This window comes from Micromys minutus (assembly GCF_963924665.1).
Source record: "Micromys minutus genome assembly, chromosome: 24".
Lineage (NCBI taxonomy): Eukaryota > Metazoa > Chordata > Mammalia > Rodentia > Muridae > Micromys > Micromys minutus.
In genome coordinates, this window is record NC_137959.1 from 28260315 (window position 1) to 28282812 (window position 22498).

At 38.7% G+C, this 22498-nt stretch overlaps 1 protein-coding gene across 2 annotated transcripts in view; it reads left to right on the forward strand.

Moving 5' to 3' along the window:
- The first annotated feature begins 1773 nt into the window (after positions 1-1773).
- The window catches only part of CBFB (core-binding factor subunit beta), a 40208-nt gene continuing 19483 nt past the window's right edge, over positions 1774-22498 (forward strand). For both annotated transcript variants that reach the window (XM_080936927.1, XM_080936926.1), the window contains exons 1-3: positions 1774-2110; positions 2347-2433; positions 8517-8633. In XM_080936927.1, coding sequence (XP_080793053.1) covers positions 2033-2110; positions 2347-2433; positions 8517-8633 — 282 coding nt within the window. In that variant the 5' untranslated portion in view covers positions 1774-2032. The remainder of the gene's footprint in view (positions 2111-2346; positions 2434-8516; positions 8634-22498) is intronic.

A 22498-nucleotide genomic window follows, 5' to 3' on the forward strand; every position in this document is an offset into this window, starting at 1 on the left:
TGGAAGGAATATGTCTTTTAAAACCATCAACCTAAGACTCTCCTTTCTCCTATTTTGTTTCTCCTTTGGCCCAGTGTGCTCAAGAAATCTTCCCACCTCAGCGGTCGAAGTCGCTGGCACTGTTAGTACATGGTGCTTACAAATTTCATTGCTAAAAAAGCCTGGACCATGAAGGCTGGGAATGCAGCTCAGTGGTATAGCACTTGGTGAGGTGAATCCCTCGGTTTGAACTGCACTGCCTAGACTGTGGTGGTTTGGATGAGAAATGTGCCCCCCCATAGGCTCAGATATCAGAATACTTAATCCCCAGTGGTGGCTCTGTTTAGGTAGGTTTGGGAGGTATCGCCTTGCTGGAAATCCCATCTTCGAGGTTTCAAAGCCACTGGCATCCCCAAATCTTATTTTGCTTTATGCTTTTGATTTAAGATGTGAACCCTCAGTTTTCTGCCTCTGTCACCATGCCCAACCATCCTAACCCTCTGGGGTGGTAAGCCTACATAAACTCTTCTATAAGTTGCCTTGGTCATAGTGTCTTATCACAGAAGAGTAGCGCACACACACACCACCCCTACCAACAAACCTTTGGGCAATCAATTCTCCAGCCTTCAGTTAAAATGTTCAACCCTCCTAATTTGATAGGGACCAAGCAGCTTCCGAGGGTCAAGGGTGGAGGTTGGTCATTACTAAAACAGGAGCTGTCTATGGCAAGCTAGGGCAGTTTCTTACCCAAGTTTAGGTCCCTATGTAATAAATGAGATTGGGCTGGACTGGTGGTGAAGTTCTGCCAAAATCTGATTCAAGCGTTAACAACTGACCTCAGAACTGATTCCAGTGACTTTAGGTGTCTTTTCACAATCCTTAGCATCTGGCCAGCTGCTGCCAGAGTGGGCACTTACTTACCATCCTTGAACAGAACTTTTAACGAACTGCGATTTTAAGTGTCAGGATTTATTGAGGGTCAGCTTTAGATCAAGCTCTGCTGCAAACCCAGAGTCAGACTTTCTTCTGCTCTCGCAATTTCTCTAGAACTTGCAGATCTTGTTTTTTTTCGTATTTGATTGCACATTTGGGTAAAAAATATGGACTGGCAACGGGCTACATATAATTAAGATAGTTTTCCTTTAAATGATGTGCTAGATCTACATAAACACTCTCCTACTAACGCTAGTGAACTTATGAGTGTGCAGTTTAGAAATTACTGATCTGAGACTGACTGGTCTGGTATTTGTCTAAACCTTGTCTGCAGACAGAGCTACTCGGAATCCTAAGGCCGACCTAGCCCAGACAGCCACCACCTTTCCACCATGATTTGGTTAAGATGCCTACTTCCACCTTTCAGTGTGGAGTATGCAAAGTCCTCAAGGACTTAGGTTTCCTTGACTTCAAATGGCCCATCTGGGATTACTCTGCGTGGCTGGCTGGGGAGCCAAGAAGTTCCAGATCGCCCACAAAGGGCAGAAAAAAGGTCTGCGGGCCGCTCCTAGTTTCTAAGGGAGGGGCGGATCCCTTCTGGGCGGTTGTTCGCGGAGAAGCCCGAGAACAGGCTAGGGGAAGGAGATTGTGCTGCGGAAGGAGCTGGGTTTCACTGCAACCCAGGGGCCCCCGCAAGCTGATGGTGGCGCATGCGCGGCGCGGGTCGTGGAGTTGTGAATGGTGCGTCTTGTTTGCTAGAGTTTGAGGCGGGCGGGCGCGCCTGGAGGAGGAGGGGTGGGGCCGGCGCGGGGCGGGGGGTGGGGGGCGGGAGAGCGAGGGGGGCGGCGAGAGGAAGTGGCGGCCGCGGCCGGGGGAGGCTAGAGCTGTGTCTGCGCGGGCGGCAGGCAACGGCTGAGGCGGGCGGTGGCAGCGTGGGTTGGGCTCGAGCGGAGGTCCGCACCTCAGACTCCCTGGAGCGGGAGCCCACGCGGGCGGGCTCCTGAAACAAAGAGAAGCGGGAGTCCGGACGCCGCGGGTGGGCGGTCAGCACTCGAGCCCGCCAGCGGGTGCCCGCGCTAGCCTGGAGCGCGGCCGGCCGGCGCGGCCTGAGGGCGGGAAGATGCCGCGCGTCGTACCGGACCAGAGGAGCAAGTTCGAGAACGAGGAGTTCTTCAGGAAGCTGAGCCGCGAGTGTGAGGTGAGGCGGTTGGGAGGCGCGGAGGCCTCGGCGCGCCCCGAGTGGGCCCGGGAAGAGAAAAGTTTGGGGGGCTCGGATCCCGGGAAGCCCGAGGCGGCGAGCCGGCCGAGGGGTAATCTCGCCCCGGCAGCAGTCCGCCCACAGACTCTGCTTGCCCTTATCGGAGCCGCGGGGAGCGGGCGGGCGGGAGCCGCCGCGGATTTGACTCCTGATTTTGGGCCGTCTCTGCCTTGCAGATTAAGTACACGGGCTTCAGGGACCGGCCCCACGAGGAGCGCCAGACACGCTTCCAGAACGCCTGCCGCGACGGCCGCTCGGAGATCGTAAGTCGCCGGGCCCCGGTGCGCGGGGAGGCCGCGGGGACCCAGGCGCGCGCCAGTCACTTGTTGCGCGCGGCCCGGGCAGGTTCCGGACGGCGCCGTGGACGCCGCGGCTCCCGGAACTGAGCGGGCGCAGGCTCACTTCCTAGTCCGGATTCGAAAGGCAAGAGGCAGATGCTGGCGGGTCGGCCCTCGGGCGGACTCGCGTTCTCCTCGGCCCGCAGTGATGGTTTCCCAGTACCGGCTCCGAGCGGAGTTTCAAACCCGAGCCAAGCAGAGGTTATCATCTAGGCTGTGACCTCCATCAGGGATCGGGGGTGCTTGTAGGAAGGATGCAGCCCTTCGTGAAAAGAATCATTGGGGAGAATCAGCGATAGGCTTGTTTTCTGAGAAGCGAGATTGGTAAATCTATATGACACGCTATCTCCCAATACAGCCGAGAGTAAATCTACTCCACTTATCTGTTGTCATATTAGCAGAGGGAGGAGAAAAAAATAAGGGCCCCATGGATGAACCATTTTCTTTTCTTAAAATGTTAAGAATCCGAAAGAAATTTTTATTTACCTTTTTCTAACCCAAACATGCCTGTTTTAGTATTAGAGTTGCTAAAGAATTGCCTGATGCTATGAAAACAAACCCCATAGTTGGCTCCTATTTTATATTTGAAGACTGCTACCTACTCATCAAGTCCTGGGTTGAAAAATATCGAAGTGATCTGTCTAGTTCCTCTCCTGCCTCTCCGTTATCCTCCTTAGAGGTGTTGGTTTGGAAGCAACCAAGAGAAGAAACTGTAGGAAATAGATTTTTTTTTTTTTTTTGGTTGTGTGGTTTTTGTTTTTGTTTTTTAACTGAAGCACTGTGTAATGAAATCCTAATATTTGCTCAAGTGACAGGCCCATTGCCTTAGCCCAAACTTGAAGTCAAGATAGAATTTGAATACAGGTTAATAGTATTAGGCTATTGGTGAATATATTCCATCCTCCAGTCTTTTTTTTTTTTTTTTTGAGATGCAGTTCATATAATAGTAAACTCAACTTTTTGTCACTGAAACCAGATTTATTTTAAAAGATTATTTACTATTTAAAATGAAGATTGTTGGAATTGTTAGCGAGATAACACTAGTTAATTAGAGCAAGAGCTATAGAATATTTGATCATTGAGGCGTTCCATAAAAGAGAGCCTCCTACTTTGAAACAATATCTGATTTCTTGAGGAATTGTGATAGTTACATGATTCTTTAAAAAACGTGTGAAATGCTTTTTAGTTTTGGCCCTGAGTGGTAGAAGAAAATCCTTCAGTGACGATGGCATCCTTGTCCTGCATTTCAGTACCAAAAGGTATGCTTGGTAAAGGATTTCCTGGATGTGACTAATGTTAAGTATAAAAGATAAGATAAAAATAAAATTACTTTATGTTAAAGCTGAGTTGATTTCTTTTTTCCTTAAATGCGTAGGCAGTAGGATTTGTGTATTTGTCCTGTCAGAGTGTGGTGCATGCAGTGAGAGACTGGGGATATGATGAACAGTGTGTCTGAACAGCTGTGTTTTAATGTTCTTACGTTCCTCATACATTTCTTTTTAGAGTGGATTAGACATTTGAGCCTCTCTTCTAAATATTTGATCCTACAAATTGTATTTTTCCCCCCTTTGGTTGGCAATGTATAGCCTTGGATGAATTTGCAGTCCTTAGTTGTTTTTTGAGATTATAATATAATTACATTTCTCCCTTTCCTTTCTCCAAGCTTTCCCATATGCTCTCTGCTCTCCTTCAAATTCAGTCTCTTTTTTTTTCATTGTGTTCTGATATGTATGTACATATCTATTCCCAAATACAACCTGTTCCCTCCATATAATGTTGCTTTTATGTCTGTTTTCAGGACTTTTCATTTGGCGCACAGCCAGTCGGTGTGTTCTTCCCTAGCTAGACCACCTCTCCCACTCCCAGCTTTCCTTGGTTGCCCCGGCTCTTTGTGTAGGGTTGAGTTCTAGTGGGCTTTGTCCTGGCCACTTTGACAAGTTCAGTGTCTTTGTTCAGTTCCTGTTGGACAGTCATGTTGGTGAGACTTTATGAGTATAGCTTTGGACGTACTAGGAAACAGTCTCACAGCAGAATTCCCTGGTCCTCTGGTCCTCTGGTCCTCAGTCATTCTGCTCCTCTTCCTGAGTGTTCCCGGAGCCTTACGTGCAGGAGTATTTTGAAGGTGTATCCATTGGGACTGGCTCCACAACAAATATTTTTATTTAATTATTTTTCTTTTTAAACATCTTTTGATTTAGTGGAGGGGCAGAATGTATGCCATGGTGAATGGGTGGAAGTCAGAGGACAACTTAAGAAATTGGTTCTTTCTTTCACCTCAAATTCACAGAGATCTTCCTGCCTTTGCCTTCCAGTGGACCACTACCATGCAGCTCTTTGTGCCTTTTGGCTAGCTAAGATTTTCTTACCTATATTGATTTCATTTATTTTTGATAGATTTAGGAGCAGGGCAGTAGGCAAGTTTTCAAGTAGCCTAGGCTGGTCTTAAATTCAGCATGTAGGTGAAGATGGTCTTGAACTTACTCTTTTTTTTCTCACATTTAAATATAGGATCATCTGGGCTAGGGCTGTTATAGCTAGGAGTTGAGGTCATGCCTAGCCTTTTTCCAAAGAAAACTTACAGAGAACTCTGACCATATTCTGAATACCTTCTGAGTACAAACCATAGGGTTTTTTTTTCCTTTTGCACTAAAGATGATCTGAGTTTTGAATTTAGAGGCTGTATAATTTAAGTTCTGAACTGGCTATTCTGGAACTGACTTTGTAGACCAGGCAGGCCTTGAACTCAAAGATCATCTGCCTCTACCTCCTGAGTGCTGGGATTGTAGCCATATGCCAGCATGTGTCTGATCATCAATTCTTAGAGTTGGAAATGTCTTTAATACTAATAATTCAACAAAAAATGATTATGGCTTATCAGTCATAAGAAGGACTTATCAGTTAAAATTCTACTGTGAGAGAAGTAAGAGTTGTGTGCATGTGTTGAGAGGGGTTCTTTCTTTGTAACAGGCTGACCTCAAACTCCTAATCCTCCTTTATTTATTTATTTATTTTACTTTTTTTTCTCACTAATATATATGAATGGTAAGAAGTATGGGGGTTCTAAAACAAAGTGCCATTTTACTGTTTCCAGAGTTTTCCCAACTCTTTTATATGTGTAATTATTCCTTTAAAAAGATCCTATCTTTTAAGTTATCTGGTGTTTTGCTGGACAAGATGGTGAGAACCTCTTTAATCCTAGCTCTCAGGAGACAGGCAGATCAATATGAATTTCAGTCCAGCCTGGTTTCTGGTGAGTTTCAGGTTACCCAGGCCTACATAGGGAAAAAAAAAAAAAAAAAAAAGGAAGGAAAGAAGAAAAAGATGGGGTTTCAGTATTTGCTGATCAGTTTTTGCCACTTTTCATTGAGAGGAATCTTTAGATAAGAGGCTTGAAGTTAGGGAAGCAGAAACTTTTTTAAATATTAAATTTATTGTACACATGCACAAGAGGCAGGCACACAAGCATGTGGGCATTCTCACATGAATGCTGTACTTGTGGAAATCAGAGGACAGTTTAACTGGAATCAATTTTCTTACCACCATGTGGATACTGAAGGTGAAAGTCAATTGTGTGGTACCTTTATCCACGGAACCATCTCTTAAACACCTTTTTCGTGTGTTTTTGAGATAAGATCTTAAGTAGCACGGGCTAACCTTGGAACTGATTGTCCTGCCTCTGCTGCTTGAGTGCTGTAATTACAGGTGTGAGTGACACCTACCTTAGGAACAGTCTGAGGTTGCCATTTAAACAGGATGTGAGGTAGTAGGATCTGTAGTATCTTGGTTCAGAAACTGATGTGGAGCACTAAAGATTGAAGAAATTGCCTGTTAACAGCTATCAATAAATGTGTCTCACAGGCTGGATTTAACCTGCCAACACTGCTCTGAAAATGTCGTTATCTAAGGCTAAGAAACTTAGCTCTTAGTAATTTCTCTTTAGTTGTGTGTATAGGCTTTGTGCCATAGTCTCAGTACTGGAGAAACTGAGTGAAAAGGATTACTTGGGCCCTTGAGTTTGAAGAAAGCAAACTTGGGCAAAATAGCCAGATATGGTCTCCAAAGACAAAGACAGACAAGACAGCTCATGCTTATAATCACAGGACTTGGGTACTTGAGACTTGAATTTGAACAGCCTGTCTTCAGACTGAGTTAAGGGCATTCTGTCGGGGACTGATTATTTCTCTTACATTATTCAGCACACATTTAGTGCTGATTGGTACTTTTCTAAGCTTAATGAATAAAGAAACTGAGGTATACCTTAAGTCATATAGCCTGGGCAGATTTCCTACTTCTACAATAATGGTTTTCATTTTGTGGGGAGGATGAAGTTGACAGGGTTTCATGTAGCCTAGGCTGGTTTTAAACTTAAGATGTAGCTAAGATGAACTTGAATTTCTGAATGCGTTTTGTTTGAACTTGTACTGATGAGGCTTTTAATGGGTAAAACCCAGTTGAGATATTGAGCAGTTAGGCTGATGAAATGTACTATTACAGTACCAGTAATAGAAATAGAAGGTAAGGCAAGTTTGGGCTGCATAGTGAGACCCCCCTTCTCTGAAGTTGTGAATCCTGGGGGAGGGGGAACTAATGGATAAATATCATCTAGTGACTCTGAGTACATCCCCTATTGTAAGCCCTTTGCTTTCAAATGAAGATTATATTTCAAAACAATTGATGCTTTGAAGTTTAATTAGCAAAATAAAACTGTGCTTCCATAAAGAGGAGTTCATATCTAGATGACTTTAAAACTTTTGTTTTTAAATGTAGTAGGTATTTAGCCTTCATATATGTCTGTGCACTTTATAATGAGCCTGGTGCCTACAGAGGCCGGAAAAGAACATTGTACTCCCTAGAACTGGAGTTACAGATAATTGTGAACCTCCACAAGAATGTTCAGAATTGAGCTAAGGTCCTCTGAAAGAGTAGACAATGTTCTTAAAACCTGAGCCATCTCTCCAGCCCTGAAATGTCTTGTTTTTTTCTTTTTCCCCAAGACAGGGTCTCACAATATAGCTCTGACTGTCCTCAAACTCACTGTATAGACCATGTTGGCCTCAAACTCAGAAATCCACCTGCTTTTGCCTTCCAAGTGCTGGGATTAAAGGCATGTGCCACTATGCACAGCTGAAAAAAATTTTATTTTGAAATACAGTATTTACTTATTTCTTTGTAAGTCTCTCTTGGAAAGAGGAATAATGGTATTTCTGGGTTTTTTTTTTTTTTTTTTTTTTTTTTATATGTGGGGAAGTAAGAGTTAAGTTGCTCAGAGACTATATAAAATGACACGTTGACAATTTTAGAAATGGTTTTAGGTTCTGTGTTTTGAGTTATGCCATCTAACTTTTATTTTTTCCTTTTCAGACAGGTTCTCTCTTTGTAGTCTTAGCTGTCCTGGAACTCTCTATATAAACCAGGCTGGCCTTGAATTTATAGGGATCCACCTGCCTCTGTCTCCAGAGTGCTGCAAAAGCCAATGATAACACACCTGGCCTCCTAGTACATTTTTATCATGGGCTTTGGAACTCTTACTTTTAAAATGTACTTAAATACTATGTTGTTTTTTTTAAAACATGCCACACACGGATACATTTTCTTGAGTCAAAGACTCAAGAAAAGCATAATCTCATATATACACCTTTATATTGTGCTTTAAATTCAAAACCATGAGTGATTTTCACATTTGAAAATAAAGTTTAAATGCAAGGATAGAGGTTCTGGTTAGACACAAGCAATTTGAGTTCCTAACGTCAGCAAAAAAATGACCTGAAATAAAGTATTGATTCCATGTCTGATTTTATATTTAACCAGCCAATGGCAAATGTCCTTAAAGTGGAATCAGATGTTTGTAACTTAATACTTAAGAAAAATGATGAGTGCATGTTTTTTACTTTTAAGTATTCTTGGTGCTGCCTGGCTTAAGACATAAACTGATGTAAAAATAAATGACTGCTTGCATAATTTATGTAATGTCCTGCTTCTGATCCTGTTTGTATTGATTTTTCTAAAAGGCTTTTGTGGCTACAGGAACCAATCTGTCTCTCCAGTTTTTTCCGGCCAGCTGGCAGGGAGAACAGCGACAAACACCTAGCCGGGAATATGTCGACTTGGAAAGAGAAGCAGGCAAGGTAGGAAACACCTTTTTACAATTTCAAATATTGTTGATGGTTTTATTATTTTCTGTTTACTTGCATTTTAATAAGGAGATTATTAAATGATCAGATTCGTTTTCACATTAAAAGAATGTAAAATTACTTTAATAACATAACATTTGATGTTTATATATATATAATAACTACCTTAGGAAGTTCTTATAGAAAGGTAATATTCTACATTTAATATTCAAATTTTTAATTTTTTAAAAAGTTTGCGAGAAAATTTTTTGTCTACTAAAATGTTGCTGTAGGGCTATGAAATTTGGCGGTGGGGGGATGATGTGACTGGACATGACTGTTTAAAAGTTTCTTTTTTAAAGTTTTCATATTTAGAAACATAGGTAACTATTTTGTTAATACAGCAATTTTGATTACTATTAAATAATATTTTCTATTTATTTTAAGGAAAAGTTTCTGAAAATTAAAATAAATATGCCTTACAATTTCTGTTAGAAGTTGAATTTATGAAAATATATTTTTATGTTTATACTGATAGCTATTAAAATATGTATATTACTTGATAAAAATGTAATAGCATTTTAGATTGGTTGATCTTTGATTAAGGAGTCAGGGAGATATTATGGTTATATATTACATAAATCTATGAAACTTTAAGGAATAAAAAATTTTTTTAAAGCTCAGGAGTTGATTTCATGGAAAACAATTTAGATAACCTTTGTGTTCAATTGTATACTTGGTATTTCTATTTCCTCTGTAAAATGGTTTTGCCTGGTTTTGGTTGGTGTCATAGGTTTTTATTTGTTTTCTGGGGTGTTTTTGTTTTGAGACATGGTCTCTTCTAGCTTGTGGCCAACCTAGAACTTTATTCCTCCTGACTCTACCTTGGACTGTACAGGTGTGTGCCACCACACCCTTCTTGTAGTATGTTACCATTCCTGTTTCTAGCAGCATGCATAATTTTTCGAAGTGTTATTACGAGTAGCATAAACTTTTGAGTTATTTACCTGTAGAATGACAGATTTTGCCTGTTTAGTTTAGGGGCAGCTCCTGTACTTAGTTCCAAGTCAGCCAGGCTACAGTGAGATCCTATCTCCAAACAAAACAATGTTGTGGAGGTGGCTCAGCAGGTAAGAATATGTGCCTGGCAACTTTGACCTGAGTTGGATCCCAAGAATCCTTACAAAAAGCCCAGTACTGTAGCTGTAACAACAGCTTCAGCATTCCTACCATAAGGTGAGAGGTGGAGCCCAGAGGATCTACCAAGAGCCAGTGGAGTAAGTATCTCAGGAGCAGAAACAACAGGAGAAACCCCACTTAAAAACAAAAATAGAAGATCTGGGACCCAAAAAAGTTGTCCTGATTTTCAGACATATCTGTACCCTACCACATACAATAATAACATAATTCTTTTTAAAAAATCAGAAAGAAACAGAAACATGCATACACTAATTAAAAGATTTATCTGTTTTAAGCACAGTGAAAGATTTTGTTTGTTTAGTTCTGTGAATTTTTATTTTTTATGGATAATCTTCAGATTGAAAGGGGAAAGATTGCAGGGTTTGTTTTTAAAAAGTAATAGTTACATACTTTCTTATAAACTTGTTTCTGTATAAACTTGTTTAACTGAAAAATGAAAATTAGTATTTATAACATGTTTGGATTTTAGCAGCAAATGATAAAACTGATGTACGATGTCAGAAAATTTATATCTTATTAATGCTGGTTTTAGAAGTTTGTTTTTTTAAAAGAGAAACATGGTAAATATTTTCAGTTTCGCAGGCTCACTTTCTTGTTGCAGCTATTCACCTCTGTAGTTCTAGTGTCTAGAGAGCTAAATACTGCCCAGAAACGGGTGGGTGGGGCTGTATTCCAAGAATGTGGTAATGTTAGCCAAAATCAGGGTCTTTCATATGATAAATTGTGTATACATATGGATGACAGATCTTTCTTATGTAGTTTTACCAACAAAAGAAATACAGAAAACAAACACCCTCCTGTGTTAAGATAAAGTACTCAGGTTGATTAAAGAATACTAGTTTCTCATTCATGGCATTCAGACTGTGGAATCAAACACTTTCTCCCTTTTTATGCTTTGTTTTTATTATCATTAGACTTTCTGTCTCCGCAGGCTTAGGGTTGACTACTAAAAAACAGAAGAACTTTTCTGAAATGCTAATTATTTGCCAATGTTAATTCTTTTTATCAGATACCAAATGAGTATCATCTCATATTTTTTTTACCTTGTTTGAATTCCTGATCCTCCTGCCTGTACCACCCAAGTGCTAGGATTACAGGTGTGTAAATCCCATTGCTTTAACCTAGTTACTTCCCAAACTTACTTCTCTTGACTGATAAGTGACCAGGAATATTTGCAATTTTAAATAGGTGGTGTTGGGAGAGAAGCTGTTATTTGGTCAAGCCTTAGAGAAGATTAGGAAGTGATGTACCATGTAGGCATCTATTGGGAGATGTTCTAGATAAGGAAAGGGTCCTTCAGCATTTTAACGGTCCCAGAATGGGAACACAAACTATATATTATTTAAACAGCAAATAGACCTGTATGGCTAGTTAGACTGGGTATAACAGTCTATAATAGTAGATGAGATAAGGGAAATAAAACAAGGAGCCAGTTTGGGTTTTGCTTATTTTTGAGGCAGTTACTCTGTAGACCAGGCTGGCCTTGAACTCAGAGATCTGCCTCTGTCCACCTCTGCCTGCTCCGTGCTGGGATCAAAGGTGTGCATCACTACAGACTGGATTACAGATCTATTTTATTTTTTAGGGAAGATGTTCCTACTATATTTTTATTTGTGTCTATACATCTGAGTATAAACATGTGGAGGTAAAAGAATACCTTGTAGGAATCTGTTTTATGTGTCAGTCGTGGAGATTAAATTTTGGTTATCAGGTTTGGCAGCAAGTGTTTTTGACCACTGAGCTGTCTCATCTGCCCAAAGGTGCTGTTTCTTCTTGTTGTTTTGTTTGTAGTTTTTAATTTCTCCTGTTTGTTTTAGTTTTTATAAGTCAGAGTCTCACACAGATCAGTCTGATCTTGGACGTTGCTATATAGTTGATCCTGGTCCCTCAGCCTCCAGTATCCTGGGTAAAGTGTGTGAATCAGTACACCTGGTTTAACATGGACTTTTATTCTGAATGAAATGGAGAGTGGTTTCAGGGTTCTTCACAGATGAACAAGATGGTTAGTATTCTAGGTTGATAATAGGCTGTAAGGGCCAAAGTGAAGTAGGGAAACCAGTTTGGCTATTGAAGTAATCTTGGCAAGGCAGTAGAGGTGTAGTGAGAGGTGAATATGTTCTGAAATAAAACCATCTGGATTTGTTTATGGATTGGATGTAGTGGGTGGGAAAGAGAGTGCTGAGAACAGCTCCACCTCTTTGGCTAGAACAACTGGAAATATGGGTGCCATCATCCGAGATGGGACAGGCTGTGTGTGGATGAAGTAAAGAGCAGGTTTATTCAATTTAGGACATGTGGATTTGTGATGTTGCTTTAAGCAGCTTAGCAGACTGCTTTTTAAAGTAACCCTTCAAGAGTTCGGTGACCTTGGGAAAAGGTCAACATGATTGAAATGTAGTTTAAATATAATAAAATCCTCCTAGTTTAATGGCATAATTTTCACTTTAACAGATGTTAAATATGAATGTGTACATATAAATGTCTTTATGGTTAATGTTTCAGTCACACTCCTTTACACAAATCTGGGATTGTTGTAGCTGTGTGGTTCTGGGTCAGGGTCTCTCAAGGTTATAGTCAAACTGTTAGATAGGGCTGGACAGTCTCTGAAGACTTGTCTAGAGCCAAAGGATATACTTTTAGTTAAGCTCAAATGACTTCTGTTTCTAAACATGTATGCTCTCTATAGAGAGAAAATGAATGAAGTCATCATGACTTTTATGGTCACTTCTCTAACCATTTGTGTCTCATTCTGTTTATTAGCAGCTGGTCACTAAGTCTAGGCCACATTTAACAGAGAAGGGGATTATTACACTTGGGTATGAATACCAGGATGATCAGATCATTGGCCGTGTTGGAACCCAGCCACAATAATAATTCTTAAATTTAGTGAATTCAGAACAGCTTACAATGTTAATAAAGAGAAAATAAATAATTTTTTTATTTAAAATGGTAGTTTTGTGATTTAAGGAAATGGCTTCAGAAAATAGCCCCTTTAATTCATTCTTTGGCTTTTGTGATAAGAGTATTTTTACCTAGGCCTTTTGGCACAGGTCTATAATCCCAGCTTCTCAGGAAGCCAAGTAGGAGGATCAAAAGTTCAAGGCATTCCTGACCTATAGAATGTGTTTAAGGGCATCCTGGGTAACTTAAGATTTTGTTTCAAAATAAAAGGTAAAAAGGGAGCTGGAAATGCAGATCAGTTGTAGAGCTCTTGTCTAGCACTGTGAACCCTAGGTTCAGCACCTACGCTTACCCCCCTCACACATACACACTCAGTTTTCTCTTCAAACTTAGGAGCTTTTGTTGTTATTTTACAAAAAAAAAAAAATTAATAAGTAAGGTCTGTTAGTGACTGTTACCTATAAATAGGTACTTCATGTAAAATCAAGTTAGAGCATAGTATTACATATTTTTGTTTTGAAGTACTTGAAACTTTCTTGGGAGGACAGGGTCTTAGTATATAGTTCTGGCTGCCTGGAACTCATTATGTACCAGGCTGGCCTAGAAACTTAAAAAGAAAAATTATGTATGTAGCTGTTTTGCCTGCAAGTCTGTGTGTGCCTGGTGCCATGGAAGAGGCCCAGAAGAGGACATTGGATTCCCAGAGTATAGAGGATTATGAACTGTCTGTCACATGGGTGCTGGGAACAGAACCTGGTCCTCAGGAAGAATAGCCATCTTAACTATTACGCCATCGCTCCAGTCCCATTTGAAACAGTTGTCTAGTTGAACTGTATGTATTTGGCATGTTGTTGTTTTTGTTTGCTTTAGACAGTACTGGACTGAATGGGTTACTCAGTTCTCTGACACTGACGGTGTTCCCAGCACTTACCTCAGCTTTTACTGTCTTTCAGGAAAGGTTTAAAATACAGCACAGTGGAAGCTGATCACCAGCTGTTTGCTTATTCATAAGTAATAAGCAGAATTTTCCTCATGTAAGGATTAAATGAAGTATCAAAATATATGAAAAATGTATTTTGAACTTTGAATTGTTTTGAAACTAGTCTCCTGTTGCACAGGTTTGCTTCAAACTATTGTTTGTTTTGCTTTTGCCTCCCAAGTTATATGGATTATAGGTTTGTGCCAGTATGTTCAACACTGAGAATGCATCTTCAATTGTATGCCCCTCTCTAGAGTTAGGCTATTAGATGGTTTTGTAGGGTAAATTGTTAACTGAATCATAGAGTCAGTGATGTAGGATGACCTGGGTAAGTTCATTTCAGGTAGGCATACAGTGCTGCTGGAACACTTCATTTTTCCCAAGTAGTCCATCCTGGTGTGTTATAAATCTTTGTAACAAAGATGTTTTTAATTCTTCTTTAAACTGCTTCCTTGAGATGACAGCTAGGAAAAGGTAGCTTATCAGAACTTAAATCGTTCCTAAATTGAAATTGTACAGACTCAGCTTAGTTTCTTTGCTTTTTCCTCTTAGGTCATATTTCCAATTATATTTTATTTCAGATGAGTGCAAATGATTTTGGTTGACCATAATTAATAGTCTTGAGTGGTCACAATGTTTTTTTTCCCCCATGTAATCTGTGTTTTATAAAACTTCATTGGGATTTTGATTTAATGACTATATATGGTAATTGTATGGTCCAGTTAGTCTAACAAGTATAAAAACTGATTTCAAAAAATAAACTATTGTTTTACTGTTCATTGACCCATTTTTTTTCCTCCTTGTGGAAAGTGACTGTTCTATTTCTGTACTGGACTCAGGAAGAGAGAAACTCTTCTCTAAAAAAATAATTTTAGGGCTTAGTATGGTCCTACCTTTTTTTTTTTTTTTTTTTTTTTTTTTTTTTTTGAGACAGGGATTCACTAAGTGGACCAAACTGGCTTCCAACCTACAAAAATCTGCCTGCCTCTGCCTCCCAAGTGCCAGGACTAAAAGGCACCATGCTTGTCATAAGGTATTTCTGATCCTTTTACCTTAGCTTTTCAAGTGCTGGGAATATAGGCTTGACCATGCTTAGCCTTAACTCATAAGAAGATAAAATAGCAAAGCAATTTGTAACAGAATTGATCTAATGGGTGAAGATTCAATTTTTGAGTAGGCACCTCTGTCCTAAGATATATTGCCTCTTGCTCTCCTTCCTTTCTTCTTGATTTGTAACATTGTGTGTATGTGTCTGTCAGAAGGCAGCTTGTGGACATAGGTTCTCTTTCTTCCACCATGTTGGTTCTAGGGATTACACTTAGGTTGCCTAGTTTGGCAGCAGTTGCTTTTACCAATGAGTCATCTTGCCAAATTTCAATGTAGACTAAGATTTTCAACTTAAAAACTATGTATATTTCACAAAATGGTATGACTAGGGCATAAATATGTAATAATAGTCCACAGAAGGAACCAACCACAAGTGTTTTTTGGTGAAACAAAGGTGTGGAAAAGGGCTTTCTTTTTCAGATGAAGTTCCTAGAAGAGGATAAGCTGGATGGATCTCAGGATGCACCTGCATTCTGCTCTGTTGCAGATGTTTAAGGGCTCTCAGGAGCTGCAGCACTGTTGTGCCTGCCCACTTTCTGAGTTCTAACTCAGAAGCAAAACGGGCATTTCACTTAGAAAAACACACAGTGAAATCAAGTAAAAAGTGTATAGAAAGCGTATCAGTGACATGTTAGTACAATTCTTATTATGTGGCAAAGTATACAGATCTCATGTTATTGGTGGCAGAAGTGTGTGTGGAGGTGGTGTGGGTTTTTTTTTTTTTTTTTTTTTTTTTTGTTTGTTTGTTTGTTTTTTGTTTTGGTAACTCAGTCTTAATGTAGCTCAAACTGGCATTGAACTAGCCAAGAAGTACAGGATGACCCTCCTGATCTTACTTTCTCCCAAGTGCTGGGAGTTCAGGTATGAGCCACTGTACCCAGCTCTCGTGTAGTCTTAACAGAAATCTGAGGTCAGTTAACATTCAGTTCTCTTTTCTTTTTTGAGATAGGTTCTTCCTATAGCACAGGCTGCTCTCAAACGCAATCCTCCTACTTTAGACCAAGTACTAGAATTACATTTTTTTTATATGCCACTGTTCCCAGAGGCATACTAATTTTATTGAATATGTGTTTAAATGTGTGGGCATTCAAGTTTCAAAAATATTTTTTAGTTTTCTGTTTTATGGTTTGTCATTTGAACTATATGAAGTAGGCTTTTAACTTACATTAGATCACTACAAAAACATGTTTTCTCTTACATGCAACCCAGTTGTTTCAGAGGCAAGTATGAATGTGAATGAATGACTGTAGTCTGACAGTGGCTGATTGTGCACTTATGAACAGAAAGGACCATGTGGCTAAAGGAGCATGAGTCAGAAAACTCTTTTAAAGGAATCTGTTAACTGGTCTACAGAAATGATTGCAGCTGGGTAGCAAGGAACATATTTCATCCGTGGAATCTTGTTTTCCTGGGTGCTTTTGGCCAGTCTAGCATTACAGCTAGCTTGTCTGATGATTCATTAGTTTGTGGACAGAACAACTGTTCATTGTCTGGGTGGGGGAGGGGTGGGTGGGGAGCCAGCTCTTTGCCTTAAGGAAAAAAACTGCCATGTAGAGCGTGGAAATGTGTATGTAAGCAGTGTTTTTGTGGTGGTCTGTATTTCACACATTTTACTTACTTTGATCTCTCTAATTTTTACTTAAAGGAAATATTTTTGTTGATTTTAAAATGTTTCATTGATTACAAAATCGGGTACTAAGTGAAAAAAATGTTTTGAAGGGCAGGCATTATAGGCAGTACACACCTATAATCCCAGCATTTAGGAAATTAAGACGGAGTTCCAGCTGGACTGAGCTACATAGTGAGAACCGTGTCTCAAAAACAGAAACCTTTAGTTGTTTAGCCTCAAATAAACAACTAAAATGGAAATGATTAGTACAAGGAAGCTAAGTGCTTTTTTTCCTTGTTGTTTTATTAATAAGTATTTAAATATTTATTCTGGGGGCCTGGAGAAATGACTTAGCGGTTAAGAGTACCAACCAGCAACTGTTCCAAAGGACTCTGGTTCAATCCTCAGCACCCCAGGGCAATTCAAAAACATCTATAATTCCACGTCCAGCAGATCCACTGGATGTGCTCTTTCCTTTTCTGGCCTTCAGGACACCAGGAAAGACAAATGTACACAGACATACATGGAGTCATTTAAAGTTTCCCTGGTATTTCAGTTTATAGACTAGACTTAGAAACATTTTGAATGTTAACTGTTGGTTTGTTTTGTTTTGTTTTAAGTAGGGTTTCTTGGTCGTCCCGACTGTCTCGGAATTCCCTGTAGACCAGGCCAGTTGTAGACCAGGCTGGCCTCAAACTCACAGCTAAACCTGCTTCTTCTTCCCTAGTGATCAAAGGCATGTGCCAACATTCCCTCCCTGCTTATCTGTTTATTACATAGAGAAGTGAGATATTCCCCAATTAAAAGATTATCTTTTTTTTAAAGAATGCTACTTATCACAAAGTTATCTTTAGAATAACTCAAACATGAAATTTCTTGTAGTCATAGTTTCTACTTTCAGTTTGCTACATACTATCAATCTGAGGTTTTTGAAGACCATCTATTTATAGTATATCTGAATAGGCAAACATTGTTTCTAGCTATTTACTATCTGTTTAACCTAGGAAACATATTTCTGTACTAAACTAGTATCTAAAATGGCCATGAATTTGATTGACTGGCTACTAACTTGTATTACTTAATAGTCTTAAACAGTTTGTAATAGCAGCCTTCAAAAGAACTAGAATTTAACATTGCATTTTTAAGAGCACATAGGTACAATATTTTAAATGAGAGTTGAAACATACATGGAATATGTTATAACAATATAACATTAATCTGTATCAATATACAGAGTTTATACCAAATGTAAAATACTTGGTTTGTTAATGTTGTTTGGTTTAGAAGTAGATTAAATAATCTAATCTTTTATTTATTTCTATAAAAATATAATAAATGATATCAGTGTACAGTCTGCTGAAAGTAAAATATTTGATTTGTTAATATTCTTTGGTCTAGAAGTAAATTCAATAATCTACCCTTTTTCTTAATCCTATATCCTCTTTTGTCATCCTTTCTCTCCCCCTTTATCCCTTCTCCCCCTATATAAAAAAAGAAAGGATAGAGAGAAAAAAATGAAAAAAAATTCTGAATCTAACCTCCTATACATTATTTCTTCCTTAGTCAAGACCATTTAGCAATTTGCAACCTACTTCCTTTTTAATAATGACAAACCCATCAAATAATCAAAACCATCCAGCCCACCTTTTGGGATTGTAGCTAGAAACTGCTCTTTCCTAAAATAGGGTGGGCATAGTAGAGGACAGACAGCTGAGCTGAAGGTGCCATTGCTTTTTCCAAATTGCTTATTCTTGGAACAAGCAGCTTCAAGACCCTCGAAGGAAATATTGTGCAAGCCAATAAATGAGAAGTTGATCAGATTTCCTCATACCTTTTTTCTGACACTTAAATTTCAAGACCCAAGTTTACTAGCTATTGTGGGGGGGGTCAGTTAAAAGAAGTTGGAGGTTAGGGATCATGCTCTGTGGTCACACTAGCACACACAAAGCTTTAGGTTTGATTCCCCAGTAACAAAACAACTCTCTCCCTCCCCACTTCCTCTGGCCTCTCTTCTGTCCATTTACTGGAAGGAAGAGTACTTATCATCTTATATACTGTACTACAAAGATCTCAGTGTCTGTCTATGAAGGAGGATTAGCAGTGTTTACCACCATATTGAATGCTGTTTTGCTTTGCATACCCCTTTGAGAATCTAATGAAAGCAATAATATTCTTTGCGGGGGGGGGGGGGGGGCACCTGAATTTAAAAGTAAAGTAAATAATTACTCAGATTTTACATAGCATCTGGTCTTACTGAAATGAATCTATAAATTTAAACTTTCTTCTGGGTTTTCTGATCACAAATCCCTGAATTTGGGAGAGAGAGGCAGGTGGATCTCTGAGTTTGAAGCCAGCCTCATCTATTTACAAGTTCTAGGCCAGCCAGGGCTACATGAGACCCTGTGTCAGTAAAATACAATGAATCTGTTATCTAGGTATGGTAGCAGATCTGTAGTCCCTGAACTCCAGAAGCTAAGGGAGGAAACTTGAGTTTGAGGTTAGCCTGGGCACTAGCAAGTAGTGAGTACCTGTAAGACCTATATAATTAGACCTTGTCTAAAAAAGATCAAAGGGGGTGCATTTATGACAAAAACTTTAATAGAAATAAAAGTAGTACTAAAACCTTGAGGGACCTGAGGTCCTGTAACATTGAGCTGCATAATACACCCAACAAAAGGGAACTTCAACCTATGACATAATGTGTTTTCATCTGCTTAGCTTTGCTATTCATTGTCTGCTCTGCATTGTTTTCTTCTGCCCAGATTGAAAAACTGGCTGGACTTTATTAGAGTTCTTCATAGGCCCAAAATTTCTATTTATCCCTCAAGGGATCTTTCTTCCTTCTTCTAGATTTGAAACCATAGTATTAGTGGTTACCATGACCCAGATCTCTTAGAAAATTAAAATCTTGTATATCTTTTTTCTCTAGATTTGTCTGTTATGGGTGATTTAATAATTTTGACCTTTTCCTGGCTTATTTCACTTAGTATAATATTGGGTTCATCTGTGTTATAGAAGCAATACTTGGTGGTTGTTGTTGTTGTTTGAGTTTTTGTTTTGCTTGTGTTTGTGATGATGGGATGTATTTGATTGACAGTCATCTGGGTAGTGCAGGCTGACCCTGAGTTTGTGCTGGTCCTTCCACTCTAGCCTATTAAGTAAGTTCAGGAACTAGAGGCATGTACCATCATGTCCAGCTTACATTTCCTTTTTATGATCAAATAATATACCCCTATATTAATAATATAGTTAGATGATACAAGCCTGTTTTTATTGAACTTCTTTTCTGGTTTAAATGATGGGGAATTTGAAGCTATAAGTTGAAAATAAAGTAATTTATATAATTTAGATTAAACATGACATCAAAAATATTGATGTTTAGCTCTTGAGTTAAACTGTTGAGCCACATTTTACCTTTTTAAAAATGAGGCTATAGTCACATTTAAACCTGTGAAGTCTCATTCTGTAGTATTTAACTTTTAGAAAGATGGGCTTTTCTGTTGCATCCTGTGATTTGCTGCGTCTGTATACCAGTTTTTAAGGCTTTGTGGAATCCATTTTCTATAACATATTTTTCCTGGACAATTAAGCTTCATTTTGGGACATACAGTAATGTTTTTTTTCAAAGATTGAAATAAGGCATCATTTTCAGTGAAATAATGTCTTTGTGTTTAAATGACATTATTCCATTAACATTACAAAATACCAGCTGTTAAGAGACAGCAGTATATTTTCTCCAGACCTTGAGGCCTGCTATTCATGAGTATATAAAAGCGCCAAACAGTTACTTTGAAGATTATACATAAGACTGTTAATTCAGTGTGAACATTAAATAAATCACCAGGATAATCAAGTGTTATTTTAAATTAGAAGTCCAACCATTATTCTTCATAATGAATGTATCCATTTTCTAAAGCCATTTAGAAATTTCCCAAAACATATTAGTGGTGGTCTCCTTTTCTTGAAAGATTTATAAAGAAGTAAAAGATGAGCTTTAAAACATGAATTAACATAAAGGAAATATTTTTTACTGTGATTGTTAATATGAATAAGCTAAAAAATTACAGAATCTGCAATTTCAAAATATATAAACCATTTGTGAAGAACACATGTGGTTTAAAAGTAGCTATTACATGAGAAGAATTACCCATGATTTGTATCAGGATTTAGCATCCTAGAGGCTTTGGAAGTGAAATGTTATACTCTCTACCATGTGCTGTAAGAATCGAAGTCTTCACTGGAGGTATGGTAAGTTAAGTCTTTGACAGAAAGTATAGAGGGACAATGTTCTTACATTTCTCTGGGATATTGCACAGGAGGTGAGCATTGTCACTTGAGGAAAGGTGCACACTGATACAGTAAATGTGGCTGGACTTGGTATGTAGGTGTGGTTACCAGCACAGAGAAGACGAGAGCAGGAGTTCAAGGTCACTCAGCTACCTCGTGAGTTAGTGGCCAACCTGTGTCTTTAAGAAGGATAAGTAAATAATAGTGAATTATGATGTAGAAAGAAATGAGCACTTATCAGAACAAAAGGAAATATGTGGTTAGACGGTTGTAACTATAACCGTAGACTGTTATAGTTGTTCCAATGGGAGGAGAAATAGAACCTGACGTTTTTCAGTCTTCTTTCTTTGTTAAGTAGAAATTGGTCCAACATAGTTTATTGAACCTTTATTTTTAAAAGTTGTTCTTAGCATAAGGAGAAAAATGTATGTGTGTAACATAAAGGCATAAAACCTGTAGATTTATGTTACCAATAATTGGGGAGTAACTTTTTTATTGTTTATAAACTGACAGTTTTTAATAAGTATCTCTGAAAACAAAAGTCCAAAACCTTGCTCCGGAGACTACTGAATTTGAGTATGCTTCCAGCTTTTCTCTTAAAAGAAACTTTCCTACTATATTTATGTCATGTAAGCAATAAAGGTGCCAGCTTTAACTCATGAAGATTTGTCCAGTGACAACATATTTTGTGTACATAGATGAAAATCTCACTTAGGAAGATGTGTTTGATCACTTTGAAGCTTTGAAAATTCATTGGAGTTCCACTCTATATTTTAAATATCTTACTTCAGGTAAAGAGTTATTTAAATTTGTGCTGATTTTTACTTTGTGATAAGTGAGGTAGAGAGGATATAAAGAAAAAAGATTAAGTGGCCAAGTATGGTGGAGACAAGCCTGCAATCCCAGTACTTGAGAGGTAGTTACATGAAGATCATTAGTTCAAGACCAGCCTCTGCTGTATGATGTTCTTTCTAAGAAAGACAGAGAAACAAACAGACTTTAATTAATTATTGATTTTATTACAATTATTTAAAATTTTAGATAATATAATCACATCATTTTCCAATTTCCTTCTTCCTTCTTAACTACCTCTGTTTTGTCTTGTATGGCTGTTGTTGTTTTTCAAGACAGGGTTTCTCTTTGTAGCCCCAGGCTGGCCTGAAACTCAAGTAGGTTTATCAGCCTTTGCCTCCCAAGTGCTGCAACTAAAGGCTTGTGCCACCAAGCCTGGTAGGTACAGTGACTCTAAAATGTAATTTCTGCATTTGAAGTGAAAGTAGAATGATTCTGAGTTCAGAGCCATCCTGAGAGTGTAACAACTTGACATTAGAGCAGAAGACTGTAGGAACGAGGATAAATTCCTCTCTTGGTTCATATCTGTGTCATACAGTATCTGTCTTGACAACCATTCTTTAATTTAAACCCTCATTGAGAAAAATCAGCCAATGTGAGAATTAATGTGATCGGAAGCCTCGGTGTGGAAATTCTACTAAAGTGGCTTTCTCTGTTGTCATTTATTTTACTTGAAAACTGGGGCCTAGATTGGTTATCTTTAGAGAGGACAGTATAAAACTGTAAAAGTTCAGGTCACCTCAGTGTATGAGGATGTTAGTATTTTCTGATAGTGTTAAAGGTTTATAGGATGGGTATTTTTTAACTCAGTAAATTAGAAATAAAGTTTTTTGATAACCTTTTAAAACTTACGGCACAATGTGTATTACATATTTCACATTTTTCAGTGATGTAAGATGTTACAGCATCCCAGTGTGTTCCTTTTGGATATTTCTCTAACATACA